Here is a 17,054-nt window from a genome sequence, read left to right as displayed (position 1 = left end):
TCAGCGTGAGGGGTCAGGCTAGCTAGGAATAGAGCAGCGGGAGTATTCAGCGTGAGGGGTCAGGCTAGCTAGGAATAGAGCAGCGGGAGTATTCAGCGTGAGGGCTCAGGCTAGCTAGGAATAGAGCAGCGGGAGTATTCAGCGTGAGGGGTCAGGCTAGCTAGGAATAGAGCAGCGGGAGTATTCAGCGTGAGGGGTCAGGCTAGCTAGGAATAGAGCAGCGGGAGTATTCAGCGTGAGGGGTCAGGCTAGCTAGGAATAGAGCAGCGGGAGTATTCAGCGTGAGGGGTCAGGCTAGCTAGGAATAGAGCAGCGGGAGTATTCAGCGTGAGGGGTCAGGCTAGCTAGGAATAGAGCAGCGGGAGTATTCAGCGTGAGGGGTCAGGCTAGCTAGGAATAGAGCAGCGGGAGTATTCAGCGTGAGGGGTCAGGCTAGCTAGGAATAGAGCAGCGGGAGTATTCAGCGTGAGGGGTCAGGCTAGCTAGGAATAGAGCAGCGGGAGTATTCAGCGTGAGGGGTCAGGCTAGCTAGGAATAGAGCAGCGGGAGTATTCAGCGTGAGGGGTCAGGCTAGCTAGGAATAGAGCAGCGGGAGTATTCAGCGTGAGGGGTCAGGCTAGCTAGGAATAGAGCAGCGGGAGTATTCAGCGTGAGGGGTCAGGCTAGCTAGTTATAGAGCAGCGGGAGTATTCAGCGTGAGGGGTCATGCTACCTAGGAATAGAGCAGCGGGAGTATTCAGCGTGAGGAGTCAGGCTAGCTAGGAATAGAGCAGCGGGAGTGTTCAGCGTGAGGGGTCAGGCTAGCGAGGAATAGAGCAGCGAGAGTGTTCAGCGTGAGGGGTCAGGCTAGCTAGGAATAGAGCAGCGGGAGTATTCAGCGTGAGGGGTCAGGCTAGCTAGGAATAGAGCAGCGGGAGTATTCAGCGTGAGGGGTCAGGCTAGCTAGGAATAGAGCAGCGGGAGTATTCAGCGTGAGGAGTCAGGCTAGCTAGGAATAGAGCAGCGGGAGTATTCAGCGTGAGGGGTCAGGCTAGCTAGGAATAGAGCAGCGGGAGTATTCAGCGTGAGGGGTCAGGCTAGCTAGGAATAGAGCAGCGGGAGTATTCAGCGTGAGGGGTCAGGCTAGCTAGGAATAGAGCAGCGGGAGTATTCAGCGTGAGGGGTCAGGCTAGCTATGAATAGAGCAGCGGGAGTATTCAGCGTGAGGGGTCAGGCTAGCTAGGAATAGAGCAGCGGGAGTATTCAGCGTGAGGGGTCAGGCTAGCTAGGAATAGAGCAGCGGGAGTATTCAGCGTGAGGGGTCATGCTACCTAGGAATAGAGCAGCGGGAGTATTCAGCGTGAGGAGTCAGGCTAGCTAGGAATAGAGCAGCGGGAGTGTTCAGCGTGAGGGGTCAGGCTAGCGAGGAATAGAGCAGCGAGAGTGTTCAGCGTGAGGGGTCAGGCTAGCTAGGAATAGAGCAGCGGGAGTATTCAGCGTGAGGAGTCAGGCTAGCTAGGAATAGAGCAGCGGGAGTATTCAGCGTGAGGGGTCAGGCTAGCTAGGAATAGAGCAGCGGGAGTATTCAGCGTGAGGGCTCAGGCTAGCTAGGAATAGAGCAGCGGGAGTATTCAGCGTGAGGGCTCAGGCTAGCTAGGAATAGAGCAGCGGGAGTATTCAGCGTGAGGGGTCAGGCTAGCTAGGAATAGAGCAGCGGGAGTATTCAGCGTGAGGGGTCAGGCTAGCTAGGAATAGAGCAGCGGGAGTATTCAGCGTGAGGGGTCAGGCTAGCTAGGAATAGAGCAGCGGGAGTATTCAGCGTGAGGGGTCAGGCTAGCTAGGAATAGAGCAGCGGGAGTATTCAGCGTGAGGGGTCAGGCTAGCTAGGAATAGAGCAGCGGGAGTATTCAGCGTGAGGGGTCAGGCTAGCTAGGAATAGAGCAGCGGGAGTATTCAGCGTGAGGGGTCAGGCTAGCTAGGAATAGAGCAGCGGGAGTATTCAGCGTGAGGGGTCAGGCTAGCTAGGAATAGAGCAGCGGGAGTATTCAGCGTGAGGGGTCAGGCTAGCTAGGAATAGAGCAGCGGGAGTATTCAGCGTGAGGGGTCAGGCTAGCTAGGAATAGAGCAGCGGGAGTATTCAGCGTGAGGGGTCAGGCTAGCTAGGAATAGGAGTGCTTCAATTTAAAGGCCAGTTTGATATCACCTTTGATGTTGCTATCAAACAAAGGCTGTGATGTACACACACACGTGTCAACTCTTGAATCCCTATGAAAGGTTTCGTTTAAGCAGCATACATCAAACCAACACGTTCCCTGGTTCAGACTGATCACTGATGCCCTTTCAAAGAGCGACATATCAGATTAGCCCTTGTCAGCTCTTTTCAGCTCTCTCAGCCTTCCTCTGTTTGCATGTGTGTGTGTGTAGATGTGTTTGAGTCCATGTGTGTGTGTGTGTGTGTGTGCATTCACGACTCTATGTGTGTGTGTGCGTGTCTATGTGTGTGACAGAGCCTGGGGAGTGAAATATGAAAACGTGTCATGGAATGACACAGTGGCTTCACACATTAATTGATTAACACGTCGTCCCCGGTGCTGAAACACAGTCTGACGAGTAATAAGACTCATGGCCTTATCTCTGGGATACAATATCTCCTTCACTTTGCTTCAATATCATTAGGCTGCAGCCAGCAAAGTCTCCTCGCCTCTCCTTCTCCTCCCCTGTCCCTCTCTCTCCCATCTCTCTCTATCTATCTAATTTCTTAATCGCTCTCTCTCCCTCTCCCTCTCTCTCTCTATCTATCTAATTTCTTAATCTCTCTCTCTCTCTCTCTCTCTCTCTCTCTCTCTCTATCTATCTAATTTCTTAATCTCTCTCTCTCTCTCTCTCTCCCTCTCTCCCTCTCTCCCTCTCTCTCTCCCTCCCTCTCTCTCTCTCTCCCTCCCTCCCTCCCTCCCTCCCTCCCTCCTGAGGGCGAGACAAATGATTTATGGGCGTGAAAGCCTGATATTTCACTGTTCTCTCTGAAGCCTGGGCATGACTTGACCCCAAATGTTACAATAAGGCTTGAATTCTTAATGCCAGCGCATTCGGGCAGGAACCCTTCCTCGCACTCCTCCTCCTCCTCCCTCTCACTCCATATTATATTTATCCCCTGACAAAAATATGAATAAAGTTCATTCCCGGCAAGAGCCCTCAAGCCCTTCTCTACCCCCTTCCTCCCTCTCACTCCTTTTCCCCTGGCGAAAATATTCCTAAAGTTCATTCATGTTACAAGACGCGGGAGCTCTTTTCCATGTCTTGACTTAATAAGGAGGAGCTACCGAAATAGCAATGAGAAATAACTCTCCCCTTCCCTTCTGTGTTCCGTGTGTTCCGTGTGTTCCGTGTGTTCCATGTGTTCCGTGTGTTCCGTGTGTTCCATGTGTTCCGTGTGTTCCGTGTGTTCTGTGTGTTCTGTGTGTAACCATCTCCTTTATCTAGTGGTGGTCCACCAGCGTAGCTCTGAACACTGTATAATGTACTAGTGTTTACTGATAAGTCTAGAATGGATTGATGATTTAGTACAATGTGCGCTAGATAGATGTATTCTTTCTAATAGACTGTTTATGATGCAACAGAACCCCAGGACAGGAGGAAAACACTGTTGTCTTTGACTACATGCTGCTCTTCACTTTTATGTCATTTGATATTTGCTGCCTTTCTTTTTAATTCACAATTAGAGGCAAGCCATGCAGCAAATGTGTTTCTCTTTTCCCAGACAAATCACGGCAATTTGCCGTACAGTTTTGCCATTTATCAGTCCTAACAACGTAAACACAGATCTGTTGGTGGGGGAAAGTTGTAGCGTTTTAAGGCTCATTAGGGACATGGAACGGAGGAAGGACTGCTTGTGTTTACAGGTCCCGCTGTGTAGACACCATAGGACTCCAGTACGGTCAGAAACACACACACACAACACACCACAACACACCACACACACACACACACACACACACACACACACACACACACACACACACACACACACACACACACACACACACACACACACACACACAAGGGAGCACGGATAGAAACATGGATGGAAGCATGCATATGCACATGCACGCACAAATATAATGGACGCACGCACACACAATGAAATAATAGCCACACAAATATGAACCCTTGTAAACACAAACAGGGTTAGACTCTATTCTCAGCATCAACACTGTTTTCTAGCTTGCTCGTGATATTTGTGAACAGTAACGTACACCATGGTAAGGTGTTTCATAGCTTTTTTTTGTTCTTATATGAAAATGTCTTCTTCATCAGAAATATCCACCATCACCATGCTCATCATCATAATCATCATCATTCTATAGGTAGTCTTCATCTGTCTTTTTGCTAGCTAGGGGCATCTACTTTAAGTGCTGCCTGTCTTCCCAGTAGCCTTCTTGGTGTGTGAACTGCTGACTGCTATTAACTTGCAGATGATTGTTTACACATCAACCAGGATTAAGGGGCAGGGCAATTTGCAACTGTTGTTATCTTGGTAATCAGTGGCTGTATTGGAGGGGAGGGTGGTTTCTCCTCTCCGAAGCAATCAGCAATTAGTACAGGGAGGTGTGCACTTCACCTCTGCAAGGCAATGGTCAATTGGTGTTAGTACTTCAGTCTCCCTTGTTTCCTCAGCTGTCAACGGCGGTTTCGTCGCAAAACTAAGGCCATCGCCAAAACAAAGATGGTTCTGAGGAGTTGTTCTGAGGAGCTGTTCTGAGGAGTTGTTCTGAGGAGTTGTTCTGAGGAGTTGTTCTGAGGAGTTGTTCTGCGGAGTTGTTCTGAGGAGTTGTTCTGAGGAGTTGTTCTGAGGAGTTGTTCTGAGGAGTTGTTTTGCCGAGTTGTTCTGAGGAGTTGTTCTGAGGAGTTGTTCTGAGGAGTTGTTTTGCCGAGTTGTTCTGAGGAGTTGTTCTGAGGAGTTGTTTGAGAAAGGAAGGAGAGGAGGGCTTCACACCACTGTCTCACTTGAGAATCTTACCTAGTTATTTTCTGATGATCTCATTTTTCTCTTTTGCAGCTTTGGCAGCCATGTGTGCGTTTTCTATACCTGTTCGTTCCTCTCCCTTTAGGCTTAACAGACACTCCCCACCCCTTGGCTGCAACTCTTTTAATTTAGTGTACCCTGCGCGCACAACATTTGGAATTCCTGGGGCTTCATTTATCAATATTGCGTAGAAACTATTCTAAAATACTACTTACGAACAGAATTTATAATGTCTGTATGCATAGAAAAAGTGTACTTTATCAAACACTCCTATGAGAGTTACACACACCGGTAGGAGATAACCATTGATGAATATCAATTGTTCTCAGCCTCAGTGCTCATGCAGAACCTTGGCGATTTGCATTTCGAAACGCCCCTAATTAACCTTATATGGTCAATTCATCCCTTCAACCCATGGGGAATATACAATGCCGTACCATGACATACAACGGCACAACTAATTAAAAAACATGTTTCTGAGACTGAAATAGAGATGCCAGTGTCAGAGGTTGAGTACAACCAAAATGTTTTATTTGGTTCGCTCAGTTGTGACTTGACCAGTAAAAAGAGAAACATAGCTACAAAGAGAGGACTATTAGGACAATTGAAGTTACTTCAAATGATTAGACAACACTGACCAATAAGCCATCCATCCTCAACAGCTCCCTCCTGTAGGCATATAGGCCAACTATTGTTCTGCAGAATGAACGAGTTGTGAGTTCCACCTGGCCACCACATTCAGTAGCATCTTTTGATCATCACTTAACCTGTCACCTGTACATTTAGAGGGGAAGACTTTTCTGTTCACATAGTTGAAATCCTTTTGGGATGGTTCTTTTATGTCGATGTGGCTGCCGTCTATTTCTCTATTCGTATTTGGGAATTCATTGATGGCATCATGTCAAAGAAACCCCTCTTGACTTCAACTTGTTGTGCAATCTTGTATTGAAATTGTATGTTACTGTTTGTTTTGGCTCATCAAGGGCTGTGAGATGCCGATCGGCAAGCTCCTGTTGAAAAGTGCCCGTTGCCAAAAACCCCAAGATGGATAGCACATGGTTGTGCACCGGAATGGCATGTGTTTCCTTTTTAAAGTAGGTCTCAAATCTTTGCAAAAATCCTATGAGATTGGTTTTGGGAAACGATATCTGATGAGACAATCTGTTCCCTCTGCGAAATGCAGCATGGGCCAAATCTTCCAACAGAGCAAGATCAGACATCCCTTTTTCGATTTCCCATTACCTCAGTCTTTTATAGTATGTCAACAATGGTTTGACTTTCAGATATGCCTTTTATTTAACAAATTACTGTACTTGATATGGATTATTATTGTAACAAATGCACTGATGTGGTCAAATTATATGATATTGCTAGCATGTCAAGATATAGTGCACTCATACTGGTGGCAGATAGCCTAGTGGTTAGAGTGTTGGGCTAGTAACCAAAAGGTTGCTGGATTGAATCCCCGAGCTGACAAGGTAAAAATCTGTCATTCTGCCCCTGAACAAGGCAGTTAACCCACTGTTCCCCGGTAGGCCATCATTGTAAATAAGAATTTGTTCTTAACTGACTTGCCTAGTTAAATAAAGGTTCAATTTAAAAGAAAACATTTAAACATGTAAAGGCCTGATTGGTGGAGTGCTGCAGAGATGGTTGTCCTTCTGGAAGGTTCTCCCATCTCCAAAGAGGAACTCTGGACCTCTGTCAGAGTGACCATTGAGGTTTTTGGTCACCTCCCCTCCCCCGATTGCTCAGTTTTGGCCGGGCGGCCAGCTCTAGGAAGAGTCTTGGTGGATCCAAACTTCTTTCATTTAAGAATGATGGAGGCCACTGTGTTCTTGGGGACCTTCAATGCTGCAGAAATGTTTTAGTACCCTTCCCCAGATCTGTGCCTCAACTCAATCCTGTCTCGGAGCTCTACGGACAATTCCTTCAACCTCATGGCTTGATTTTTCTCTGACATGCACTGTCAACAGTGGGACCTTATATAGACAGATGTGTACCTTTCCAAATCATGTCCAATCAATTGAATTTACCACAGGTGGACTCCAATCAAGTTGTAGAAACATCTAAAGGGTAATCATGATGTGACAGGATGCACCTGACCTCAATTTCGAGTCTCATAGCAAAGTGTCTGAATACTCATGTAAATAATGTATTTTTGTGGAAAAAAATTCAAAACATTAAAAAAACTGTTTTCGCGTTGTCATTGTGGGGTATTGTGTGTAGATTGATGACAATTTTTATTTTATTTAATACATTTTAGAATAAGGCTGTAACATAACAAAATGTGGAAAAAGTGAAGGCGTCAGAATACAAAAAAATGTAGCCTTTATTTAACTAGGCAAGTCAGTTAAGAACAAATTCTTATTTACAATGACAGCTCACACGAGCCAAACCCAGATGACGCTGGGCCAATTGTGCACCGCCCTATGGGACTTTAGATTTGAACCAGGGTGACGCCTCAAGCACTGAGATGCAGTGTCTTAGACCGCTGCGCCACTCGGGAGCCTTTATGGTACAGTGGCCAGACGGAAGCCACTCCTCAGTAAAAGGAACATGACAGCCCACTTGGAGTTTCCAAATGGCACCGAAAGGACTCTCTGACCATGAGAAACAAGATTCTCTGGTCTGATGAAACCAAGATTGAACTCTATGGCCTGAATGCCAAGCGTCACGTCTGGAGGAAACCAGGCACCGCTCATCACCTGGCCAATACCATCCCTACGGTGAAGCATGGTGGTGGCAGCATCATGCTGTGGAGATGTTTTTCAGCGGCAGGGACTGGAAGACTAGTCAGGATCGAGGGAAAGATGAATGGAGCAAAGTACAGAGAGATCCTTGATGAAAACCTGCTCCAGAGCACTCAGGACCTCAGACTGGGCCGAAGGTTCACCTTCCAACAGGACAACGACCCTAAGCACACAGCCAAGACAACGCAGGAGTATCTTCGGGACAAGTCTCTGAATGTCTTTGAGTGGCCCAGCCTGTAACATGTACGCTAAGACTCAGGAAGCAAGTACAGGGAGTACATGTAACAAATAACGGAACATGGAACAAAACAAGAAACACGAGTAGCGTACAGACATGAAACACAGAAACAGAATCAATAACGCCTGTGGAAAGAACCAAAGGGACTGACAGATATAGGGTAGGTAATCAGGAAGGTGATGGAGTCCAGATGAGTCTCATCAGGCGCAGGTGCGCGTAACGATGGTGGCAGGTGTGCGTAATAATGAGTAAACTGGCGACGTCGAGCGCCAGAGAGGGGGAGCGGGAGTAGACGTGACAGTACCCCCTCCCTTCAACATATATTTTCCCCATGCTATGCTTGTCAAGCAGTTCCCTTATTCCACCACCTGTGCGTAAGCATGGTCATGGCTGTGCATAAATTTACATACACTCAAAATGATCCCACTCATGGTTTACGCACAGATAGATAATGGCACCGGAGGAGATGGCTGCCATTTTACGGTTCCCTAACCAATTGTGCTATTGTGTGTGTTTTTTCGCGTTATTTGTTATTAGAAAATGTATGTTTCTGTTATTTTTTTTTACTTATCTATTTTTTACTTAACACACATTTTTTCTTAAAACTGCATTGTTGGTTAAGGGCTTGTAAGTAAGCATTTCACTCTAAGGTCTACACCTGTTGTATTTGGCGCATGTGGCAATATAATTTTTTAGATTTGTGCCTACGCATTATTTATAAATGAGGCTCCTAGTAGTGTTTGAAACTGCCGATCTGTGGTCAAGAATGCTGAGTTCATCTCACCCTATGCTACCCTTCAGTCCCTTGACATTTTGGCCCTGACGGGGACATGGACCACCCCAGAGAACACTGCTTCTTCAGCTACTCTCTCCATCTGACTACGTTTTCTCTCATAGTCTGAGAGCATCTGGTCGTCGCAGTGGTGGCACAGGGCTACTAATTTCTCTTAAGTGGAGATTTTCTATTTTCTCCCTCTCTCACCTGTCCATCTCCTCATTTTAATCCCATGTTATCACTGTCACTTGTCCACTCAAGCTTAACATTAGCGTCATATATCGCCCACCAGGTGCCCTTGGAGAGTTCCTCAATGAGCTTGATACCTTGATAAGCTCATTTCCTGATGATGGCTCACTGTTCTTCGTACTTGGCGACTTCAACCTCCTGACATCTGCCTTGAATTAATTTATTTCCAAATCTTTCCTTCCCCTTCTTGCCTCTTTTGACCTCACCTTTTCCCAGTCCTTTCCCACTCACAAGGCAGGCCATACGCTTGGCCTTATCTTTACGAGAGGTTGCTCGCCTACTAATCTCACTGCAACCCCCCTCCAGGTCTCCTTGTCCTCCAACCATAGCCACTCAGACGCTACCCAGAGGGTCATGCACCATCGCAATCGTCATTCTCTCTCCCACTACTCCTCACTACTCCTTCTATCCTATCATCTCTCCCTTCTGCTAAATTCTTCTCCCTCCTGATTCTGCCTCTTCGACCCCATTCTCCTCCCTTTCCGCATCCTTTGACTCTCACTGTCTCCTTTCCTCCTGGACGGCTCGGCCCTCCCCTCCTGCTCCGTGGCTGAGGGACCCATTGAGAGTTTACAGAACAGGGCTGCGGGCAGCTGAGCGAAAATGTTCTCATCCTCATAGATCTATCTGCTGCCTTCGCCACATGAACCATCATATCCTCCTGTCTATCCTCTCAGGACTGGGAGTCTCAGGCTCTGAACACTCTTGGATAGCATCCTAAATGGTATGCTGCTCCTACCAGGTGACGTGGAGAGGATCTGTTTCTGCACCACGTACTCTCACTACTGTTGTCCCTCAGGGCTTAGTTCTAGGCCCTCTCCTCTTCTCTCTTTACACCAAGTCACTCGGCCCCATTATATCCTCACATGGTGTCTCCTAACATTGCTATGTGGATGACACTCAACTACTTTTCTCCTTCCCCCCCTTCTGACACCCAAATGGCAACACGCATCTCTGCTTAGATGTCGGCTCAAGCTCAACCTTGACAAGACGTAGCTGCTCTTCCTACCGGGGAAGACTTGCCCGCTCCAAGACTCTCCATCCCAGAGTGCAAAGAACCTTGGCGTGAACCTGGACAACACCCCTGTCATTCTCTGCAAACATCAAAGCAGTGACTGCAGGTTCATGCTCTAAAACATCCGTAGAGTATGACCATACTTCACAAAGGAAGCGGTGCAGGTCCTAATCCAGGCACTTGTCATCTTCCGTCTGGAGTGCTGCAACTCGCTGTTGGCTGGGCTCTCCGCGTGTGCCATCAAACCCCTGCTACTTATCCAGAATGCTGCAGCTCGCCTGGTGTTCAACCTTCCCAAGTTTCACCATATCACCCCGCTCCTCCGCACACTCCTGAAGCTAGGAGAGCAGAGACCATGCCCATCTTCCAAAAACATCTACCTCTTCAAAGAGTGTTCAAAAACTTTGTGCATCGGTATCACTTGCTGTGCGGTAGCAGAGAGAACAGTCTATGACTTGTGTGGCTAGAGTCTTTGACAATTTTTAGGGCCTCCCTCTGGCAGCGCCTGGTATATAGAGGTCCTGGATGGCAGGGAGCTTAGCTGTTAAACGTTTTGAGGATCTGACTGCCCATGCCAAATCTTTTCAGCCTCCTGAGGGGGAAGAGGTGTGGTCATACCCTCTTCACGACTGTGTTGGTGTGTGTGGACTATGATAATTCCTTAGTGATGTGGATACCGAGGAACTTGAAGCGCTTGACCTGCCCTGTGGACGAGGGTGTGCTCGGCCCTCCGTTTCCTGTAGTCCAAGATCCTTTGTCTTGCTGACGTTGAGGGAGAGGTTGTTGTCCTGGCACCACACCGCCAGGTCTCTGGCCTCCTCCCTGTAGGCCGTCTCATCATCATCAGTGATAAGGCCTACCACCGTCGTGTCATCTGCAAACGTAATGGGTGAACAGGGAGTACAGGAGGGGACTAATCACACCCCGAGGGGCCCCCGTGTTGAGGGTCATCGTGGCAGATGTGTTGTTGCCTATCCTCACCACCTCGGGGCGGCCTGTTCGGAAGTCCAGGATCCAGTTGCAGAGGGAGGTGTTTAATTAGCTTAGTGATGATATGTGGTTGTCCCCCCTAGCTATCTAAAGATTAATGCACTAACTAACTGTAAGTCACTCTGGATAAGAGTGACTGCTAAATGGCTAAAATTTAATTTTTTGGGACCATGATTGACATGATATCATCGTCATTGACACTATCAGCATCACAGTAATGATTGTCTCTGCTCAGACATTACATGCAGAGATCTGAAATTTAAAGAAGTCAAATGCCAGAGGGAATTTGCATACAAGTAATGAACATATTCATTGCCTCATTTGCATATCATTAGCCAAGGAAAATGCCCCAATGAGAAAGGTACGTAATGTAACTTTGTCATTGTCTCTAAACCAATCTTGCCATTCAGTCACAATTTATAATTCTTATTTTCAGTGTAACAAGGCCTTGTCGAGAAAGTATGAGACAAAAAAAGTATATATATATATATATATATATATATATATATATATATATATATATATATATATATATATATATATATATATATATATATATATATATATATGTATATGTTTTTACCACATGCGCTTAGTGTGTGAATGAGAGCCTTGAAATATCGCTAACACTTCAGGACTTCCTACGCCACACATTCACAGACAGTACATTAACAGAGTATCTTCAGCAGGCAATCTGAGTGTCATATGGTCATGGCAGAGTCCCGAATGGAACCAAATTCCAATATAGTCCCTTTGGGCTCTGGTCAAAAGTAGTGCACTACATATGGAATAGGGTGAGGGCCCTGGTCAAAAGTAGTGCACTACATATGGAATAGTGTGAGGCCCCTGGTCAAAAGTAGTGCACTACATATGGAATAGGGTGAGGCCCCTGGTCAAAAGTAGTGCACTACATATGGAATATGATGCTATTTTGGACGTAACCAATGATTTTGAGTGTGGGACGTTATCTCCTTACCTTGAAGCCATAGGTTCTGTTCAGAGAACCATAGCGAGGTGTCCCTGGGTTCTCACAGGTAGTACGGGTCGGTTCTAAGGAGAACAAAAGAAAGGAACATTTGTATAACAGTATCTTAGAGACCTATAGACTATATACCTATAGACAGTATCACTGGCTGGGGGTCCAGCCTATGCAGGCACTTGAGACTTACAGTCTGCCTCACAAATGGAACCCTATTCCCTTTATAGTGCACTATGTTTGACCAGTGTCCATAGGACTCTGGTCAAAAGTCTTGGACTAAAAAGGGATGCATTTGGGACACAGTCACAGCCACATAAACAGCTATAGTTCCCATAATGATTCAACATAGCTTACTGCAGTGATACCCAGCCTACAACTGAGTTATGTGTGTGTTTGTGTGCATACGTGAGTGCTTATGAAGGTGGCTCAGAAATTAAATTCTTCCCGAGTGTGTTTACGTAAGTGCAGCAGTGGCACTGTAGTCACATAACAACCAGACAGCAAGATAGTCTTTAATAGGCTAGGCAGAAGACCCAGCAGGGGGCAGTGTTACGGCAGCGGTGCAGCAGCGTCGGGCCCAGCTGTGAGGCTGTGTGGAGGGAAGCAGCATCATTAGGATGTAGAGGACATCCTCGGCCTGACGCATAGACCTGGATTCAATGCAGCCTCAGAAAATGACAGCAGCACACACTACCACCACAGCCAGCCTAGTTAACCCACACAGCAACGTGCCATAACTTACACCATCGCAGCTTCCTCCTCTACTGGATGACAACATAATCAAACAGAAATGCAGTCTGGGGAAATGTTTGTGTGAACTAAACATGATGGAGGGAAAACCGTAGTTTGTGTCTGTGTCAAACAAGGCCTGTCTGCACATACCTCATTTTGGTTCAATGACATATACATACCCCCCCCCCCCCCCCCCCTCTCTACAGACCCAAACACTCAGACTCAGTCACACACACATATTAATAACGCCCCGCCCTGCACCTCCCCATTCACTCCACACACACTCGAAATAGGCAAATCTGATCCCAAGCAATTCTCATCATCCCGAGAGGTCCGTCTTGGAATATATGACATTTCATGAACACTACCCTACATATTTCTGAACACAGTATTTATCCTGTCATGTCTGTGTGGATATGTGTACTCAAACAATATGTGTTTCATTGAATGATGTGGTAACATTATATGAGACTCCTTTGTCAATGTCTTATTGAAATCAGTTAATTAGCTAGTCTTAAAACTAGCCCAAAAATGTTTTATATTTTTTTCTTCATTTTCTTTACCCTGTTTTCTCCCCAATTTCGTGGTATCCAATTGGTAGTTACAGTCTTGTCTCATCGCTGCAACTCCCGTACAGACTCAGGAGAGGCGAAGGTCGAGAGCCGTGCGTCCTCCGAAACACAACCCAACCAAGCCGCACTGCTTCTTGACACAATGCCCACTTAACCCGGAAGCCATCCACACCAATGTGCAGGAGGAAACACCGTGCACCTGGCAACCGTGTCAGCGTGCATTGCGCCCAGCCCGCCACAGGAGCTGCTAGTGCGCGATGGTTCAAGGACATCCCTGCCGGCCAAACTCTGGGCCAATTGTGCGCCGCCCAATGGGTCTCCCGGTCACGTCCGGCATGCAACAGAGCCTGGACTTGAACCCAGAATCTCTAGTGGCACAGCTAGCACTGCGATGCAGTGCCTTAGACCACTGCGCCACTCGGGAGGCCAGCCCCAAAATGTACCGCATTTCAGCATGACTCCCCTATAGGTCAATCACATCTGATCATTGAAACTCATGGATTTTTCAGTGTTCCTGTTTTGTGACACGTCAATTAATCACATCTCTATTATTTGACTCATTCTACATTTTGTTGTGTTACAGCCTGAATTTAAAATGGATTAAATGTAGATGCTCGTGCCGTGGGGGAGATCTTTCTTGGGCTATACTCAGCCTTGTCTCAGGGTAGTAAGTTGATGGTTGAAGATATCCCTCTACTGGTGTGGGGGCTGTGCTTTGGCAAGGTGGGTGGGGTTATATCCTGCCTGGCTGGCCCAGTCTGGGGATATCGTTGGACGGGGCCACAGTGTCTCCCGACCCCTCCTGTCTCAGCCTCCAGTATCTATGCTGCAATCGTTTATGTGTCGGGGGGCTAGGGTCAGACTGTTATATCTGGAGTATTTATCCTGTCTTATCCGGTATCCTGTGTGAATTTAAGTATGCTTCCTCTAATTCTCTCTCTCTCGCTCTCTTTCTCTCGGAGGACCTGAGCCCTAGGACCATGCCACAGGACTACCTGGCCCGATGACTCCTTGCTGTCCCCAGTCCACCTGGTCGTGCTGCTGCTTCAGTTTCAACTGTTATTCCTGCGGCTATGGAACCCTGACCTGTTCACCGGACGTGCTACCTTGTCCCGGACCTGCTGTTTTCGACTCTCTCTCTCTACCGCACCTGCTGTCTCTAACTCTGAATGATCGGCAATGAAAAGCCAACTGACATTTACTCCTGAGGTGCTGACCTGTTGCACCCTCTACTACCACTGTGATTATTATTATTTGACCCTGCTGGTCATCTATGAACGTTTGAACATCTTGGCCATGTTCTGTTATAATCTCTACCCGATAGAGCCAGAAGAGGACTGGCCACCCCCTCAGAGCGTGGTTCTTCTCTAGGTTTCTTCCTAGGTTCCTGCCTTTTTAGTGAGTTTTTCCTAGCCATCGTGCTTCTACATCTGCATTGCTTGCTGTTTGGGGTTTTAGGCTGGGTTTCTGTATAGCACTTTGTGACATCGGCTGATGTAAAAAGGGCTTTATAAATACATTTGATTGATTGATTGATGTTTTGTCCTTGGGCTACACACAATACCCCCATAATGTCAAAGTGGAATTATGCTTTTCTACATTTTTACAAATTAATAAAACATTAAAAGCTGAACTGTCTTGCGTCAATAAGTATTCAACCCTTTTGTTATGGCAAGCCTATATAAGTTCAGGAGTTAAACATTGGCTTAAGAAGTCACATAATAAGTTGCATGGACTCACTGTGTGCAATAATAGTGTTTATCATGATTTTTGAATGACTACCTCATCTCTTTACCCCACATATACAATTATCTGTAAGGTCCCTCAGTCGAGCAGTGAACTTCAAACAGCGATTCAACCACAAAGACCAGGGAGATTTTCCAATGCATCGCAAAGAAGGGCACCTATTGGTAGATGGGTAAAAAAAAAAGTAGACGCTGAATATCCTGGTGAAGTTATTAATTACACTTTGGATGTAACACCCAGTCACTACAAAGATACAGGCGTCCTTCCTAACTCAGTTGCCAGAGAGGAAGGAAACATCTCAGGGATTTCACCATGAGGCCAATGGTGACTTTAAAACAGAGCTTAATGGCTGTGATAGGAGAAAACTGAGGCTGGATCAAACACATTGTAATTATTCCACAATACTAACCTAATTTACAGTGAAAAGAAGGAAGCCTCACAGCTGCAATGGCAGCCAAAGCTGCTTCAAAGTATTGACCCAGGGGTGTGAATACTCAGGGGTGTGAATACATGAGATATTTCTGTATTTAATTTTCAATAAAATTTCTAAAGACATCTTTTCACTTTGTCACTATGGAGTATTGTGTGTAGATGGGTGAGAAAAAATATTTCATCCATTTTGAATTCAGGCTGCAACACAACAAAATGTGGAATAAGTCAAGAGGTATGAATAGTTTCTGAAGGCACTGTAGTTTACAAATTACAAAATGACATTTCGGTTGCCTTACCCTGTAAGCAGTCTATGGACAAGGTATGACAGCAATCCATGACTTGGTTGAGTTTCTCTGGCACATTTCCATTTGTGCCACAAATGCTAAAATGTTAATATGTGGAAACAGTGCACGAAAACTAAACCAAAGCATGGATTTCTGTCATACCGTGTCCATAGACTACTTAGAGGGAAAGGAAACCAATATGTAATTTTATCATTTGAATGAACTATCCATTGTATTTAAATAGATAACAATTGACTTGTTGCTAATGGTCTAATAATCCAGTGACAAGTGTGCCAATGACTTGAATATTCAATTAGTGAAATTAAGACCGTTTAGTCATATTGATGTGAGGAGTTCTATTGAATGTCTCCTTCAGGGACCTGGAGCTTAACCAGGTCAGTATTCAGGAGGCTGACAGACAATAGATATATATTTACAGATATGTAGACAGCAGGTAAGGTTTGGATGACAGGAAAGGGAGGGTATTAAACACATACAGTATGTATATGTGTGACTATGAAGCCTAGGGGCCGGTTTTCCGGACACAGATTACGTCAGAGTCCCAAATGGCACCATATTCCTTATATGGTGCACTATTTTTGACCAAGGTCCATAGAGCTCTAGTCAAATGAAATGTACTACACTGAGTGTACAAAGCAGTAAGAACCCCTTCCTAATATTGAGTTGCACCCCCCCCCCCCCTTTTTTCCCTCAGAACAGCCTCAATTCGTCAGGGAATGGACTCGACAAGGTGTCTAAAGCATTCCATAGACTCCAATGCTTCCCACAGTTGTATCAAGTTGGCTGGATGTCCTTTGGGTGGTGGACCATTCTTGATACACACGGGAAACTGTTGAGCATGAAAAACCCAGCATCATTGCAGTTCTTGACACAAATGGTGTGCCTGGAACCTACTACCATACCCCGTTCAAAGGCACTTAAATCTTTTGTCTTTCTTATTCACCCTCTGAATGGCACACATACACAATCCATGTCTCAATTGTCTCAAGGCTTAAAAATCCTTCCTCAACCTGTCTCCTCCTTTCCATCTACACTGATTGAAGTCGATTTAACAAGTGACATCAATAAGGGATCATAGCTTTCACCTGGATTCACCTGGTCAGTTTATGTCATGGAAAGAGCAGGTGTTCTTAATGTTTTGTACACTCAGTGTATATACAGAATAAGCTGCCATTTGGTACAAATTCCATTTGACAATTTCAATTGAACATAAGCTTACATATTTACCCTTAGACTAAAAAAGTGTCTGGGAAACTGGCCCTAAAT

At 46.0% G+C, this 17,054-nt stretch overlaps 1 protein-coding gene across 1 annotated transcript in view; it reads right to left on the bottom strand.

The window, feature by feature from the left end:
• Window positions 1-17,054, bottom strand: part of LOC120022010 (CUB and sushi domain-containing protein 3-like) — an 803,421-nt gene that overhangs the window by 20,632 nt on the left and 765,735 nt on the right. The window contains exon 62 of the mRNA XM_038965812.1: window positions 11,999-12,072. Within this exon, the coding sequence (XP_038821740.1) occupies window positions 11,999-12,072 (74 nt within the window). The remainder of the gene's footprint in view (window positions 1-11,998; window positions 12,073-17,054) is intronic.

This window comes from Salvelinus namaycush, chromosome 27, assembly GCF_016432855.1.
Source record: "Salvelinus namaycush isolate Seneca chromosome 27, SaNama_1.0, whole genome shotgun sequence".
Taxonomy (NCBI): Eukaryota; Metazoa; Chordata; class Actinopteri; order Salmoniformes; family Salmonidae; genus Salvelinus; species Salvelinus namaycush.
Note: the sequence above shows the minus strand (reverse complement) of the source record. Positions and strands in the feature narration are given on the sequence as shown.